This window comes from Cavia porcellus, unplaced genomic scaffold, assembly GCF_034190915.1.
Source record: "Cavia porcellus strain 051 isolate PalLab524CR breed Dunkin Hartley unplaced genomic scaffold, mCavPor4.1 scaffold_18, whole genome shotgun sequence".
Classification (NCBI taxonomy): Eukaryota; Metazoa; Chordata; class Mammalia; order Rodentia; family Caviidae; genus Cavia; species Cavia porcellus.
The window spans coordinates 51,926,167-51,944,719 of record NW_026947501.1 but is presented as its reverse complement, the minus strand read 5'-3'; the positions used below and the strand labels follow the sequence as shown (position 1 = coordinate 51,944,719).

The 18,553-nt window shown below is 38.1% G+C and overlaps 1 protein-coding gene across 13 annotated transcripts in view; it reads right to left on the bottom strand.

The window, feature by feature from the left end:
• Nucleotides 1-18,553, bottom strand: part of LOC100735196 (F-box/LRR-repeat protein 5-like) — a 51,082-nt gene that overhangs the window by 31,004 nt on the left and 1,525 nt on the right. For 12 of the 13 annotated variants that reach the window (XR_010040782.1, XR_010040783.1, XM_063229871.1 and 9 more), the window contains exon 2: nucleotides 5,109-5,324. The exons of the other annotated variant lie outside the window; for it this stretch is intronic. Coding sequence is in view for 10 of the 12 variants with exons in the window: in XM_063229871.1 (XP_063085941.1) it covers nucleotides 5,109-5,324 (216 nt within the window). In the remaining 2 variants the exon portion in view is untranslated. The remainder of the gene's footprint in view (nucleotides 1-5,108; nucleotides 5,325-18,553) is intronic. 13 annotated transcript variants of the gene reach the window in all.

Below are 18,553 nucleotides of genomic sequence, written 5' to 3'. Positions count from 1 at the left end.
CTACTGGCCACTCAAGAAATGCAAATTAAAAAAACACTGAGATACCGTCTTACTCTAGAAAGAAGGTCATCATTAAGAAATCAAATAGTAACAAATGCTGGCAGGGCTGTGAGGAGGGGGTTCCCTACACTGTGGGTGAGAAAGTAAACTAGTACAACCACTACAGAAATCAGTACGGAGATTGCTCAAAAGATTAAAATTCCTTTCAACCCAGCTATTCCCCTTCTAGCTATCTTCCTGGAAGAATTAAAAGACTTATTACAATGATGCATACATACTCATGTTTAAACAGCATAATTTATAACAGTTAAACAACCTACATGTCTACTGACAGATATATGGAATAAAGAAAATGTGTTATTTATCACAATGAAGTATTACTCTGCCATAAAGAAAGATAAATTTGAATCATCTGTAGGAAAAGGGACCATATGTTAAAAAAAAGACACACAAGCTTAAATATCACACAGTATCTCTGATCTGAGAAAGCCAAATTTTAAATAGCAAAATAAAAAATATGGGGTAAACAAAATACATCTTTCTCAAATGGGAAAATGATCAAAAGATGGAGGGAGCAGAGAAGAATGGAAGACAAAGGGAGTCAATAAAGGAAATAAAAATCAAAAAAATGCATGCCTATTTACACTAAAAAGTATTACAATAAAAGACACACTGCCATTAGTTCACTTCAAAATACTCCCCGTTGCTTCCACCTTAGCCACTTTCTTGCCTCTGGACACAACACTTAACACCTGGGACGAAGAGGCGAGGCTAACTCTAACTCATAGTTTCTAGAAGTCTCAGTCCAGATTCTGTCAGCTCCAGGGCAGGGAGGGCACAGGGAAAGTCTGGCAGAGGAAAGCTGTTGCTATCCTGGAAGCAAGCAGGGAGGGATACACCTCTCAGGTCAGAGCCATAGCACCCAGCCTCTTCCAAGCAGCCCCCAACCTCCTAACTGCACGTTTTGGTCCAGATTCATCAGTGGACTAGCGGAGTTTAAGTACAGATCCCCATGATCTGATCACCTTTTAAAAGCACCACCTCTGAACACAGGAGACTTTAGGGGGGCAAGTCTAAATCAGTGGTGATGAACCTTTCAGCGCTTTCAACAATATAAGCAGCCTACTGCAGCACATATGCCATCAGTTGGCCACCAGTCTGGCTCTTAACTGTAACACACACTTATCCCGTTACTCTTGCCACATTCTGAAGCAGTTATTTAAAATCCACTTCTGTGAGTATCTACACAAGATGTGATCAAAAGTACGGTGCCTACTGCTGCCAAGTGCCATCCAACAGACGGCAGACTCATAAAAACATTAAAGCATCCTCATCTACCTTATTCAGCAGACCTGTGTGACTTCAGGCTCTTCCTCAAAGCAACTACCACGCAAGGTAACTGTTTGAAACAATTCAAAGTATCAAGGCAGCTGTGACAGAGCAAATAAACAGACACACACAAAAAAACTTCCAATACTGCTTCAAATAGGGGCAAGAATGCTGTGGGGTGTGTTCAAACACATACCACATTTCATTAAACATACACATTTCTAGTCACATCACATATGTGAATATAAAAAAACTCAGAGTACAAAGAATATTCAATAGAAAAGTGAATCTCTCTTCCATCAGTACCCAGAACACTACCCCACTCAACCTCCTACCTCCCTACCAAGTCCTGAAATATTCTTCTAGAGATTATGAATTCCCTACCAGCAGCCCTCCTCTTTCCCTGCAACCCACCCTCTTTCCTGCTGCGCAGTAGTGAAGCTTTGTAGAACAGAATCTCTAAGTGAAAGGTGGGCATACAGTCACTGGATGGTTTTGTTACTTAAGTCTATGCTCACTGAGCCAGAAGGAAAGCAAGACCAAATTTCAAATATTTCATAATATATAAAAGTAATTATCTGAGTCATCTTCTCATTGCTGGCATACAATACCTCGTGTCCATAAAACAGAGGACAGATTTATTTTGGCTCACAGGCTGTAACCTTTCAGTCCACAATCAGCTGTCTCCAAGGTAGACAGGCACAATGAAAGGGGCAGGGCCAAGGCGAGCTGCTCAGAGCATGGCAGACAGGAAGCACGGACCGTGAAGGGAGGAGCCTGGGAGGAAGAGAAACTTCCAGGCCACCACCTCAGTGACCTGCCTCTTCTGATCAGACTCTACCGCCTAACAGCAAGTCAGCTCTAATCCTACATTATCTTTCAACCCCCACTTTTCAGCACATGTAGGTTTGAAGGGACACCAGGATACAAATAACATCACCCTGCCCTTGGGCCTCCAAAACACTCATATGTATCTCTTTATGCAAAATACATTTAGTGCACCTTTAAGAATTGCCAAAGTCCTAACAGATCCAGCACAGCTGTAAAATCCAAACCCGAAGTCACCTCTAAGACTTAAGGCAAACTCAAGACCCTGTGAAAATCAGAAAGAAATTAAACAGTGCCAACATACAATGGCACCAAGTAAACATTCCCACTGCAAAAAGGAGAAAGAGAACAGAAACCAATAAGACCAAAGCAAGACTGAAGCCTAGCAGGCAAACATTAAGTCCTTAGCTCTGTGTACAGCACCTAAGTGACACCTGATCTTCAAATGGTTTGGGCAGACTTGCCCCTACAGCGTGGCTAGTTCCTGTTCCTCTCATGGCTTCTCTCTTGGGATGGCTATGCTCTTTCCTTGTAGCTTTTTCCTCACACATTCCACACCCTTGGCTTCTCTACCTTCCCAGTGTCCCTCCACTACACTTTCCGCTTCACTCACAGCATCACACACTACCCTCTCAGGGGCACACTACTCACTTCCAATACCTTGTTTTGATATCTGGGTAGAAGCATTTTATTAACACTTGCATTCTGCACGTCTGTAAAACCAGCACCATATGGAGGATGCCAAGATCTGCCACAAGCTCCAGGAGCAGCCAAGCCCCCTTGAATTACAACTGTAGAGGCCTCTGAGTGCCTGGATGGCTGGGCACTGTAAACCAAACCCCAGGGAACCAATTACCTAAGGGGCTCTTCTTGAGTAAGATGACCTACGGCTCCTTCTAAGCAAAGTCTTTTCCCTCTGCAATTCTGAACTTATGAAATGCCCTTAAGCCATTTTTTCTAATGTTCTAATTCATAGTACTTGGCTGTTTTCCCCCTCCTTTTCTAGACAGAGTTTCACTATTCAGTTCAGGATGGCCTTGAACTCACAGCAATCCTTCCACCTCAGTCTCCCGAGTACTAGGATTATAGGCATGCACCACAATGCCCAACACTTGGCTTCTTTTTAATGTTACTCTTTTCATCAACCAAGTTCTCCTCTGCTCCATCATTGTAGGCACTTTCTGGCAAAGCTGGTAACTTTTTAAATGGACTCTTCATTTTCAGTATAAACTTGGCTAAAAAGTCCCCAACAGTATGTATACCGCAGCCCCAACATTGGACAGCCTTGAAATTTCTACCCACAAATTAATTCATTGTCCTTAATCTCAATTGCCTGTGAAGTATCCAGGCAGGAATAAAATATAGAAAAATTTTCTACCAGAGAAGAACACACATGGTCTGGAGTCCAACTGTCAATGGAATCTGTCTTGCCAACTGAAACCTCTTGAGCCTGGTTTTTACCGGTTACATTTTCATTCTGACTTCCAAACTCCAACCTAAAACCCCCATTAAGCTTAGCTCACAGTCATCTAAGGCTACTCTCCAGTTGAAATCTGCAAACCTTTCCAAACTCCTCTTGCAAACCAGCTGTAAAGGTGTCTAAACCACATGCTCAAGAAAAGTCAGTGATAACCCTATTCCTGGTACCAAAATCTTAGTCCCCTTTTCATTACTGAGATTCATAAATTAACGGAAGACTGATTTATTTTGGCTCAGTTTACAGAGGTCTTAGTTCACAGCTGCTCGGCTCCAAGGCAGAAAGGCATTGTGGAGGGATCTAGGTGGAAGGGAGCTGCTTGTAGCAAGGCAGGCAGGAAGCAGAGAAAGTAAAGAGAGGAGCTGAGGGAGGGAGGATAAACCCTTCCATGTCCAACTCCCAGTGACTAGGCCCTGCCTAAGCAAAACATCTATAATCTACTATAATCTAATCAACTTTCTAAAGCCCCATATTTGAGCTCATAAGGCTTTGGAGGGACAACTAGATATTAACAACAGTAATTAAGAATAAAATCTAATAAAATCTATACCATTATCCTCAACTACATCAAAAATATGTTTAACTTTATTTTATACAACCAAAATTTTTCTGTTTACCCTGCTTCCTGCAAGAAAAAATTCAGCAAACATTGTACTTATTTATTGAATGGTACCTGGGACACACTCAAGTCCTCACATATGCTAGGTAAGTGCTCTACTACTGAGCCACCATTAATTTTATAAAAGATAAAATTTACAGAGTGCAAATGCACTTTAAGTAATCGTTTTACCTTTAGTATCTCCAGTGATAACTCTCCTTTAGAATTCAGCAAATGTTAACAGAATATAACAAATTTATGGTACTTAAAATTTCAACTTACAAAAACACCTGTAAGTCATGATGAGTAGCATTCACTAGAATTTTATTGAAAACTTATTAGAGACAACTGATAAAACCTGTAACAAAACCTAAGCCCGGTTCCCTCCTCAATCGGCCTGAACTTCGACTTCAGAGTCCAGTTTTAGCTAGAAACCTGCTGAGTCAGTTTAGTGAAAATCTACCTTGAGGTTTCTACCTATCTCAACATCTAATCAAATTCCTCTTTCCTTCCCACTCATCCTAAGTATCTTATCACCCTGGCCTGCCTTCAGCAAAACTATGGTAGAGCTGATCTAGCCAGAATCCTCCCGGCCTTGACATTTCCTCCTGGTAATCACCATCTATTGACCCCACCATTTTTCCACGGCTATTCACCTCTCCCAATTTCTTGTTGCACTCAGAGCTGAGGTGCATTTCTCTTCCACAATGCCAGCTGCCCCACTGCACTCACACCTATTGATAAAGTCTTCCTAGGTCTTCAACAACTGAAAGAACATTTTAACATACAGGCACTTATTATAAATTAACGAATTTTGCCAATGACACAACAAAATGCACAAGTTGTGATGATTACATACCAATTTTTGTAACTCACCTTAACATTCTTCAATCCCTTTTCAAAGAGGCTAAGCATCTCAGAGAGTTTATTGTCAGAATGTACATTATAAATGGTCTGGCTGCGTTGTTGAAGTAGGCCAATAATGTATTCATTTTCAATCTGCTCATGCATTTTGAACTCTTTGAAAGTAGCATACAAAGACTGCAGAAGAGCACGGAAATCATTGTTGTTGGAAAAGTTGGTTTTAGAAAGCTGAATAAAAATGTAAAAAGAAAGGCACAATAAATATATGGAAACATATAACAGTGTACCAATATTCAAATGCATTCCCATTTAATAGCAAGATGTTTTCCTTATACCTGGTTATATTAAAACAGAAGTAAAAGAAATTCATAATGTTATAATGGTATAATTGGAATCTGTATTAGGCCAGAAAGATGCTGCTTTGCATTCTGAAGGATCTGATACAAAAAAATGATGCACAAATCACACAGTTTCTTTAAGTAAAAAGGGTTATACCTAGTTTCTTCCAAACTGCAAATTCCACTACTGCATGTACATAGAATAAATATCAGCACGTATACTGGAAAGATACATGCTAAAATAGTTGTGCTAGGCTAATAAAGTGCTTTTTTCTTTTTTCAAAATGTTCTTTAATTTCACAATTTAAAAATTCAAAAATATTCCATATGGTTTCTTTAGACTCTAACGTCAACAGGAAATTGAACTGCTCAGAACATAATTATAGCTAGACGAGGTGGCACATGCCTGTAATACTAGCACTCAGGAGGCTGAGGCAAAGACAGGTGCCAGTTTGCAGCCAGACTGGGACACACAGTGAGTTCAAGGCCAGTCTGAACTACATAGTGAGATACTGTCTCAAAATTAAAAAAAAAAAAAAAAAAAAAAAAAAGAATTTAAGGTTTATTAGAACATCATTAAATAATTTAGGGAAGTTTGTGTTTTTTAACCTAACCCTAAACTGATCCTTAGTTATGGAAACTCAGGACATCAAATAATAAAAAAAGTAAATGCACTTGAAGGAAAAATACAAAAGAGAAGAAATACACTATCATTTCCTTAATTTCCAAAAGAAAAATGCCTATTCTCAAAGTAATTCTAATTTTTTACACCCAGATATTTAAAATATACATATGATCAAGAAACTTGCTTTAAGTTAAAATTTAATGTAATATTCAAACACGGCCAATACCTGTATTAAATTTATGCTCTAGTTTACCAATTTTAATTTCAAAACTCATTTAAAAGGTTAAACCTGATTAGGTTAAATACAACAGATAGTAATCAAAAAGAGAAATGCTAACATTGTATTTCCTAGCCTTGCTTTCTGTAGTCCAATATAGTTTTGTAAAGCACAGAGCTGTTCAACCTGTTTTTGCCTGTTCTTGGCAAAACTGAGGTCTGATGACAAGAGCATCAAAAAAAAAACAGATGACACATAAACTCCTAAAGTAAATTATGCCATTATACATAATAAAACTATCTTTTTTGAGAGAGAGACAAGAGACAGAGAGAGGCAGCCTCACTTTGTAGTTCAGGCTAGCCTTGAACATAGCAACGCTCAGGGCATGCACCACCACACCAGGCAGAACTGACCAAGTATCCTCTATAAAAGACAGTGTGAATCAGGCACGGTGGCACCCGCCTGTAATTCCTGCATTCTGGGAAGCAAAGCAGGAAGCAGATACATCATAAATTCAATTCAGCCTGGCCAATTTAGCAACTTACTACTTCTTTGTTTTAGGGGGTTTTGGGGGGGTATTTTCTTGGTCTTTGTTTTTTGGTACTGGGGACAGAACTCATGACCTTGCACTTACAAGGCAAGCACTTAAGCCACTGAGCTAAATTCCTGGCTGTTGTTTCATTTTTTGAGCCAGGATCTCATTGTAGCTCAGGCTGGCCCATGAACTCACTATGTGGCCTCGAACCTACGGCAATCCTTCTGCCTCAGCCTCCCCAGGCATTACAGGCAGGCACCATAATGCTTCACTAAGCAACTCACTGAGACCCTATCCCATAATGAAAAAATGTTTGGAAAGTGCTCAGTGTAAAGGCCCTGGGTGTAATGCCCAGTACAAAAAAAAACAAAAACAAAAACAAAAAAAAAAAAAAACCGAAAAAAAAAGGGCAGTATAGATTAGGCATTAAGCATAATTTATAGAGAACCAATCCTAAAGTCAGATTTCCAAGGATCACATCCCAGATCTAGCATGTATTCAACTGCATAACCTTGGTTGATTTTCTCAATCGCAGTTTTATCCTATTGTTAAATGTGAGTAACAAACCTATACTTCACATGGCACAGTATTTAAGTGTTGCCTATATTTTGAAAATTAAACATTCCATTATATAATATAAAGTAATCCACTTTTTATTCTATTCAAATATTTAGAGAAAATAGTAGGATACACGAATGAGTGAACAAAAGAAAGATCTCTCTTTATGGAGTTCACATTCTAGTGAAAGAAAACAAAACAATGAGAGGTTCGCCACAATATACAAGGGCTAGAGAGTAAACATGTTACCCTTTCAGTACATGTGAGCTGTAGTAACTAGTTAAGTCAGGTGCAGTAGCACAAAAATAACCACATGGCATTCTCAATGGTTCTCAGTTGTGCATCCCAGGTTGGGCAACAATGGAGGAGCTAAAGCCCAAAGGAGACTCTGAACCCCCAGATGAGGTGGCTGGGTCTGCAGCTCAGAGGTGGAGTGGGCTAGAGGCTAAGGAAGACTGTCTGAGGCACAAGAAACTGCAAGAACTTCATAAACACATGGAAATTCAATAGCACCCTGCTGAACAACCAATGGGTCACAGATGAAATTAAATAAGAAATGAGACAATTTTTACAGCTGAATGACAACAATAATATAACATACTGAAACTTATAAAACACAAAGCAGTCTTAAGAGGAAAATTTATAGCAGTAAATATCCATATCAGGAAAACAAAGCAAGTGTATATAAACAACTTAAAGGTGAACCTCAAACTTTCAGAAAAAGAGCAGCTTAAGCCAAAATTTTGTATGTACAATGGAGGAAATTATAGAGATCAGAACAGAAATTAATGCATTAGAGACTAAAAAATTCAAAGAATCAATGAATTAAAGAGTTGGTTCTTTGAAAGACTGAATTGAGAAACCCTTATCCAACCTTATCAAAAGAAAAAACTCAAATACATGTAATTAGGAATGAAAAGTGTGAAATCACAAGAGTGCAGAAATTCAGAATATCATCTATATCTACTTTGAAAACTTGCAATTTCTAGTAAGATGGAAAATACAGAAAAAATGGACAGATGCCTAGATACATATGAATTACCAAAGCTGAATCAAGAAGATATAAAAATCCTTAACAACCCACTATCAATCAATGAAACTGAAGATGTAATTAAAAACCTATCAACAAAGAAAAGCCCAGGCTCTGCCTGATTCACTCTGAAATTTATAAGAAATTTAGAGAAGACTAACACCACTACTTCTCAGACTCGCTAATGAAATGGAAAAAGAAGCAATACTCTCAAATTCATTCCTTGAAGTAAGCATTACTCTGATACCAAAACCAGAGAGGGATCCAACTAAGACAGAGAATTACAGGCCAATTTCCCTAATGAATGTAGATGCAAAAATCCTCAGTAAGATACTAGCAAACAGGGCTGAGGATATGGTTCAGGGATACAGCGCTTGCCTAACAAGCTCAAAGTCCTGAGTCTGATTCCCAGTACCAAAAAGAAAAAAAAACAGAATTGAGAGACTGGGGATTTAGCTCAGTGGCTCTAGCGAAAAGTTCAAGTCCTAAGTTTCATCTTGGTATCAACCACAACAAAAAAGATACTAGCAAACAGAATGCAGCAAATCACCAAGAGTATATACCATGATCAAGTGGAATTCATTCCAGGGATGCAGGAATGTTTGAACATATGTAAATCCATAAATGTCATACACCATATTAACAGAGTTGATGGCAAAAAATTGTATGATCATCTCAATAGATGCAGAAAATGTCTTTGACAAAGTCCAGCACCCATTCATGATAAAAAAAAACCTCACAGAAAATTGGAATAAATGGTCTTTATTATCTCAATCTGATAAAAGCCATGTACGATAAACCAACAGCCAACATCACACTAAATGGACAAAAACTGAAAACTCTCTCCCTAGAACCAGAAACAAGACAAGGAGGTCCACTGTCTCCACTCCTAATTCAACACAGTCCTGGAAACTGTAGCTGGAGCAATTAGACAAGAGAAAGAAACAAAAGGAATAAAGACAGGAAAGAAAGAAACTATCATTATTTGCAAATGACATGATACTCTACATAGATGAACCCAAAAACTCCACTAAAAAGACAACTTAGGTTTAATAAGCAAATTTAGTAATGTAGCTGGATACAAACTTACCACTCAAAAATCAATAGCCTTCTTGTACATGAATAATAAACTGAAAGAGAAATCAGGGAAACAACACTTTTCACAATAGCATCCAAAAAAAAGAAGTACCTAGGAATCAATCTAATAAAGGATGTAAAAGATCTCTACATTGAAAACTACAGTACTCTGAAAAAGGAGATTAAAGAGGTATTAGAAAATGGAGAGCTATCCCATGCTCCTGGCTAGGAAGAACCAATATACTAAAAATGGCCATACTTGGCCAAGCTGTTACAGTTTCAATGCAATCCCAATCAAAAGTCCAATAGCATATCTCATCGAATTAAAGAAAGCAATCCTAAAATTCATACAGAACCAGAACAGAGCTAAATAGCAAAGGCAACCCTGGGTGACAAAGTCAAGACGGGGCATCACAACCCCTGGCTTCAAGTTATAGTACAAAGCTACTGTGATTAAACACACACAAACACACACACACACACACACACACAGAGACAAACTGGGCATAGTAGGACACATCTGTAATCCTGTAATCCCAGCACTCGGGAGGCTAAACCAGGAGGATCATTGCAAGTTTGAGACCAGCCCAGGCCACAAAGTGAGCTCAAGGCCAACCTGAACTGAATAGCAACACACCATCTCAAACACACACACAGACACACACACACACACAGACACACACACACACACACACACACACACACACACACACACACACACACACACACAGCATGGTACTGGCAAAAACAGATCCAAAGAATAATGAAACAGATTTAAAAATGCAGAAACTACTCCAGACACAATAAGCCACCTTATCTTTGACAAAGGTGCTGAACATTCACTGGAAGAAAGATGGCCTCTTTAGTAAATGGTGCTAGAAAAACTGGATCTACACATGTCAAAAATTAAGACTGGACTCATTTCTTTCACCATGCACCAAGCTAAAATCAGAATGGATCAAAGATCTTAATATTAAAACAAACATTAAATCTGCTGGAAGACAGAGTAGGTAAAACTCTTGAAAACACTGGTGTAGGCAAATACTTTATGAACAAAACACTGCACAGGAACAATCACAAAGAATCAACAACTGCGATCCCAGCCTACTGAAAAGCTTTTGCAAAGCAAGAGAAATCACCAACAGAGTGAAGAAACAATCCACAACATGGCAGAAAATGTTTGTCAGCTGTTCCTCAGACAAAAAATTACATATAAAAGATAGTTAAGACAGTTGTATTACTGATTTGTCTGAGTTCATGAAGAGAAAGCTTTATGCTGGTATTGTTTGGACAACTGAATGCAGATGTCTTGTACTCTAGGTGAATGATTTGTGGAAAACAAGGCATAATGTATGTACCATTGTTGCTCCCTGATTGATGTGTTTTGAAACTTTATTTTTTTCTCTTGTCTTTTTTTCTCTTGAAATAAAGTCAGTAAAAAAAAAAAAAATCACAGACAACAGGTAAGTAAATGCTGTGGGTGAACTTTCGCACTTTATATTTACAGACAGGAATTTGAAATTTCATAGAATTCTCACACTTCACAAAATATTCTTTTGACTTTTTCAACACTGTGACAACATAAAAACAACTCCTAGCACCTGAACCAATAGACCACATCCATTTGATAAACCTACATTGTGGAGTTAAGGATTCTAAAAGATCGACACCGGATTGAAACAAAATTCATTAATTAGTAATTGGTGCAAATATTACCAGTATCATTCCACTAAAAACCTTCACAAATAAGTCTCAGTAGAACTATGACATATATCAAAAGAAAGTACTAAGAACATATATGAATGGCAATAAAGTAAACAATGCACTCATATAAATGAAGGAAGATAACATCTTAAAATATGCCTGGCAGTGGCTTGGTAGGGCAAACCTACATCTATATCCCAGTACAGAGGCAGAAGGATCACCAGGAGTTCAAGGCCAGTCACGCTACATTGTGAATCCCTATCTAAAAAAAGAAAAACTAAGATATGCCTGAAATTTTGTATAGCTTTCATTCGGTGATTAGAAATTCTTTTACATTCCACAACAGCCTATGGTAAAACTCTGTTCCATGGTACAAACTGAGAAGCAAATTAGTTAAATAAAAACTCTACTCTGGAGGCTGAGACAGGAGGACTGTAGCAAGTGCGAGGCCAGCCTAGGATACAGAGTAAACTCAAAGTCAGAGTAGAATAAGTACATAGCAAGGCCTTGTCTCAATATCCAACAAAACAAAACACTCTACCATATAAAATGAATTAATCACTCCAGCTAAAAGCATGGACTCTAGGGGCTAGGGATTTAGCTTAGTGGCTTATATACCTGCCTGGCAAGAATGAGGTCATGATTTCAATCCCTGGTACCCCTCCCCCGCCCCCCAAAAAAGCACAGACTTTGGAGCCAGCTGATTAACGAACTCTGCTAGCAAGTCACTAAATATCCCTATACCTCGGCTTCTTCACCTTAAAAACAGAACTATTAACCACCACCTCAGGTTCTTGGGATGATCAGTTAACACAGTGAAAGGACACAGACTGTAACATCAATGAGTCCTACTTAGGTTTTTCAGTCATTGTTTCTGTATTTAGGTCAAAATAAAACTATCCATAGAAGTCCTTAAAAAATGCTAATGCCATCATGGAAAAAAGCACAGAAGGTCTTCACAAAAATTAGCATCCACAGACTCCAGCAGTCTCTTGAGTCCAACGTCCCACGGCAATGAAATCAGTCTCCAACAGGCAGCTGCGCTTCGTGTGCACAGCTAGATATCCTCAGTGCCACTGAGGTGGGGGGCAGCCCAACACCAGTGCACACGTGAGCTCACATAGAAAACGTGTTTTATACACATGGTCGCACATGGGCAAACCCAGAAACAGCCAGGGATAAAGGAGGAAATCCTGTCGCCGGCAACAACACAGGTGATCCTTGAGGCTGGTGGCCAACAAACTCAGTCAGACTCAGAACCACAAATACTGCACTACAGGGTCTTGGGTTTATATGAAACCTACAAACCCAGCCTCACCAGAACAAAATGTGGACTGCCAGGGGCTGTGGCATGGAAAAATGGGAGGATATCAGCTTGAGGGCACAACTTTGTAAATCACAAAATGACATTCTGGGGATATTCTGTACAGCACGGTGACTGTGGTAACTGACCAATGACACGGTACTGTTCACTTCCCATTTGCTGAAAACAGATCTCAAGGGTGCTCATCCCATCCCCACTACCCAGAGTAACTTCATGCCGCTCTGGATGTGGTTAATTGCATTCTGATGATCATGACACAAGGGATACACATCTAAAACCATGCAGTTATACACCTTGACCATATGCAATTGGGTTGGGTTTTGTTTTGCTTTCACACTGAGCTACAACCCAGTCCTTTTCATTTTTCATTTTAAGACAGGGTCACAACTAAGTTGCTAAATGCCCACATTGGGCTCAAAACTATATTCCTGGGGGCTGGGGATTTAGCTCAGCAGCATAAGCACCTGGCTTGCAAGCAGGCAGTCATGAGTTCGATCCCCGGTACCGATAAAAAGGAAAAAGACAAAAAAAAAAAAAAAAAAAACTATATTCCTTCTGCCTCAGCCTCCAGAGTGCTAAAATCTCAAGAGTCCACTACCACACCCAAAAGCAATCCTTACTTGTCAATTACACCTTAATAAAGGTGGAAAATAAATAATCAACAGATGAGAAGTTCTTTGGTAAGAATAAAAAAGGTCTGTATACATTAGGTGTGGAGGCGCACACTTATAATCTCAGCACTTGAAAGGTTGAGGCAGGAGGATCCTCAAGAGTTGAAGGTCAGCCTGGGCTACATGGTGAATTCAAAACTACTGAACTACTTAACAAAACAGTCTCAAAAAAACAAAACAGAAAAGTCTTTACGAAGACTGAAGAAATAAGAGCTTTATTTGTATTAAATTCTCAACACGTGTTTGATTTGATGAATATATGAAGTCTAGGAAAAACAAAACACAAAAGAGAGAAGTCCTTAAAAATATTAACCAAACCAATTTTCTCCACTTTTAAGTACAAACCCTTTAACTATAGTACCAAGACCAGAACACATACAATCTATTTCTAAAAATGTTGGCAGCTTTTGTTTGCTTCCACAAAAAAAAAAAAAAAAAAAAAAAAAATGGTGTTTCAAACATACAGGCTTGTCAAAGAAAAAAATAAACCTGGACGTAATTCCTAGCATATACGACCCTAAAACATGCTAGACACGAAGCCAGGTATAGTGGCACATGCCAATAATCCTAACACTCAGGAGGCTAGCAGAAGAATCACTGCAAGTTTAAGGGCAGCCTGGGCTACACAGTGAATTCAAGACTAGCCTGAACTACACAGCAAGATCCTGTCTCATAAGACAGAACACAAAATAAAATAAAGTATGTTAGGCACTATACTGAATGTTTTTAAGTATTATTTCTTAAAATACTAGAAAGGAGGTATCATAGCCCATTTTATAGATTTAAAAACTGAGGCACAGTAAAATACTCTATCAAACGTGTATTCTTCAGTCTCCATTGGCCTTAAAAGGTTGTATCTTATTGGATTTTATTATATATGATAATATAAGCAAAAACTTTTATAGACAAAGAGTTTATATAGACACCATTGTTCATTTTTCGACAATTGGTTCTAAATACCCTGTAATAATCTTATTCTCTTGAATGGTTTTATAGTGTCATGATATGTTTGGTGCTACAGTATAAGAAGTTATACTCAAAGATTTCAAGGAAAGAGACACTATGGTAACTATTTTTATGTCAGGATATCTTGTGGTGAAACACTATTTTGCCTAAATGGTTATGATTTGACCTGTGCTGTTCTGTTGTTATGCCCTCTTTTATCTCAACCCCCCCCCCTTTTTTAATTATTTACTTTTTTCTTTTTCTTTTTTTAATTTAGGGAAAAATAAATAAAAAATAGCAGGATACATTATAGTAACCTACTTTGATTTCCTATTGACTTGATTTGAAATCCTGTATTGCCCTCACCATCTTGTTTTGACTGATTTTCCCCTATTCTGCTTTGCTTGATAGTACCAAGATCGAAAGTATAGGCATAACTGTGAAGACAGTAAGAATCATTATGACGTCCATTCCGATTGACTATTATTTTCTTTTAAAATCCTGTAATGTCTCCAATGCTTTGGTTTTATTCTTTACTGTTTAGTTCAATTTTATTATAAATGCCAATTCTTCTTAAAATAGCAAGAGGCAGTATGGTAACCATTGTTGATCACCTTATATTTTATTTTTACATTATCTATTATGTCCATCCTTTTGATTTGACTGACTCTGTTCTGATATGTCGCATTTGGTTTTACTCTCTTCAAATAAAAATAATAAGAACTGTGGGAGTAATAAAACCCAAAATGTGTAATTGTCATTCTACAAAAAAAAAAGAAAGTGGTCTAAAGGTTATAACTGCATATATGTTTAAGTATATAAGATAGATAACCTTATTACTGAGTGTTTTTTTTTTGGATCATTGAACAAAACTGTTTGCACTCTCATTGCTTCAAAGTCTACTTTATGTGCTTCAATTTTGTAACTTGAACAACTATTTCTAACATGAGAATATGTAATCTTATTAACTAGTGATTTCTTACTGTTTATTTTTTAAATTTCATATTACTTGTACCCTTTTTCTGGTTTTTTTCCTTTTTCTCCTTAAAAAAAAAAAAAAAGTAAAATACTCTATCCCAAATAATATAACCATTCAGCAGATAAAAAAAATAGACTGGTTATCTGTGACTTAATACCTGATTTCTCTCCAAAAGAAACAATGTTTGTCCCTATCATAAAGATACAGTTTCAGATCGAAGAGACCTGTTAGAGAAACTACTTGTTCTAAAGCAAAAATTCTCAAAATAGGGACCACTTTGCCCCCCCAAAAGAGAAGTGCAATGTCTGAGTTTTGGTTGCCATCACTGGAGAAACTGTATAGACTTGCACTGGGTCAAAGCCAGGAACCGCAGTAAAGCATCCTGCAACACAGGCACACAGTCAGGTGGCCCCAGATGTCAGCAGTTTTTCAGTGGAGAAACAAGTGTTTTCCGAGCACAGGAGACAGGGCCTTGCTGTGTAGTCCAGGCTGGCCCCAAACTCCCAGCAAACCTCTTGCCTCAGCCTCCTGAGTGCTGGGATTACAGGAGGGCACCACCATTCCTGGCAAGCACTGTCTCCTATGACCTTCATTATATAATACACTGGTGGCAGTGACCTATGGCATGTGTGCTGCAGTGGACACACGCAGCCCTCTCTGTCAGTACACAGGAGTTGCTTTTCATAAACTAAAATCTTAGTGTTCAAGGTAACCTCCGTGCTCAACTCCAGGATAGCGGGTTTGATGTTGTAGTTTGGGTGCTCCATATCTAAAAGGTTCCCCATCACTGGTTTAGACTCATACATCACAAACACTTCCATCAGGTTTCAGGTAAGAACATCTTCCCGTTCCCATTTTAACTGTTCTGATCTGCAAAACTGATGGTCTATGGAGCATATTTTGAGAAACAATGCTCTACAGGACAACATAAAAGTTTCCAAGCTTGATTCAGTGACACAATCCTGTCAGTCCAGCACTCTGGGAGGCTGATGCAAGACGATTACAAATTCGCACCCAGAATGGGCATTTAGTGAGACCCTGTCAAAATTAAAAAAAAAAAAAAAAAAAAAAAGGGTGAAAATGTAGTTCACTGTGGAGGCCCTGGACTCAACCCCCAGTACCATCACCACCACCAGAAAAAGTTTCTAGGGACCTAATAATAAATATGTAATTCAACAAGGAATCTATATGGAATAAGATATAATCATAATAATGAACAGCAGCATGTTATCTTCTATACTTTAAAAGAATTTACAACTTTCTATCTCTGACAACCTAAAATATAAAAACCAGCCTTAGAAATGATTCCCAAGGGTACTTTATCACTTAAAGCTGGCCTGCTTGCAGTTCCCCATGCTGCACTGCAAAAAAGAAAAACAAAAAGACAGAAGTGCTCCCATAGGCCTGTAATCCCAGCTACTTGTGAGACTGAGGCAGGACTGTAAATCGAAATAAAAAAGAAAAAAGAAATCATAAAGGGCGATTCAGCTCTTAGCATGTGCAAGGCCCCTGCTTCAATCTAACCCCTCATACTGCCCCCCCCCCAAAATATATAACAAAACCCCAAAACATTACCACACAAATAAGTTTTTTCTTTTTGTCTATTCAGTCAGACAATGCTTTCATTTAATCAAAGGAGAGTTACACACAGTAAAGAAACTCAAAAACAATGACACCATACATGAACTATTCTGCATAAAATCAAGAAGTTAGTAATAAGCAGCAGAATTAGTGTGGTCATGAAGGGCTTCGAAAAGGAAAAAAAAAAATCCTGAGATTAAAATTCAGACTCTACTAATTACTACTTGAATGAGCTGTACAACCACTAAGGCTGTCTCCTTTTTAAATGAGGACTAATGTCTTACAGGGCTCTTGCGAGGATTAGAGAAAATAACATCAGCATGGAGTAAGAACTCATTAAATACTCTTTCCTTGCCTGCCCAGCTCTCAATATAATATCCTCCCCTCCAAAACTTCCCAGTGCAGTCAGTATCTTCTTACAGGTGCACAGAAAAATGAGGAAAAAGGAAGACTGACCATCAAACTGTATTCTAGTAAACAATCTAGCCCTGCTCCAGGCCTACTGACAAACACCAACTACACAGTCAAGCAACAGAACCAACAGAATGAAGTGTTCAGGATTAGAGGAAAAACTGAAGAACTAGAAGAAAATAAGCAAAAGATTATCCTATGCAAATTTTTATTAAAATTATCCAAATTTAATCAGTCAGTTAGCATAAAAGGTTTTCTTTAGCTGACTGTTATCAAACCAAAACTCAAATTACTATGGCTTCCCAACAAGAAAATTAAATGGTCTAATCCTGACGTGGGTGTTCACCTGGATGTCAGTGACTACTTATCTAATCCAGCCCTATAATAAATCTCCAGCTATAAAAAAGAAATACTCCCTACCCCTACCTACCATGAAAGACTATTGTCTAGATAACAGAGGTGAAAAATTTCTCCGTAAGATTTTTCATAGAAATAAGAGAGCCAGGCCTGGCGGTGCACTCATGAGGCTGGGGCAGGAGTTCGAGGCCAGCCTGGGCTACATAGTGAGTTCAAGGCTGGTTTAAGCCACATGGCAAAGACCCTGTCTCAAACCACCCTTAAAAAAAAAAAAAGAAATCCATGAACAAAGAATAATTTGTATCAATATTTAAAATGGCCTACAACTGCTTTGAAATACATTGGTCTAAATAAATTAAGTAGAGAAATAACTGATTTAATTCTAGTAAACAAATGAATAATTCTAAAATATATTGCACTTATGTGCATCGCATGGAAGTGCAGTACTGAAAATAAAACTAACTTTTTTATAGTTATGAGGACATTCAGAGTCAAAATAAAGGATACAGTAAACAACACACTTGGTAATTTTTTTAGTTTGACCATAAAAACGAGTTCTCATTTGGATAGCTTTACTGGAGGCTATTTGGATTGGATACCTGATCCATATGACCAAATGGTAATAACAGTAAAACTTCATACAACAAAATCTTAATTTCTTTTAGATTCAGCCATCACAAAATACCTCTTTTTCTAGTCTTGCTCACCAAGGACATCCTAAGAAAGATTTCCGTTGGCTGCTAAGATCAAGAAGAAAATGATGTCAAATTCCTATGCAGTGTTTTTCGCGGCTAAATCACCCCCGTCAAGGCTCAGAAAACCAGAGTTTTAATCTTCAAATAAATACAATACTTTAAACAAATACAATAACTTCATTAACTATATGCAATTAATTTAGAAGTAGTGATTATTTTTTGCTATCCCAAGAATAAATTAGTAGTAATTAGTCCAGGCTGGCCAGTGCACTACACAGGCCAGGGATTCCTAATTCCTCCCGTCTCGGCCTCCTGAATGCTTGGATTTAACCTCCCTTTTTCATTTTTGACTTATGACAAAATTAAAACCCACCCCCACTATTTTTTCTTCCTTCCAATTAAAGACAACT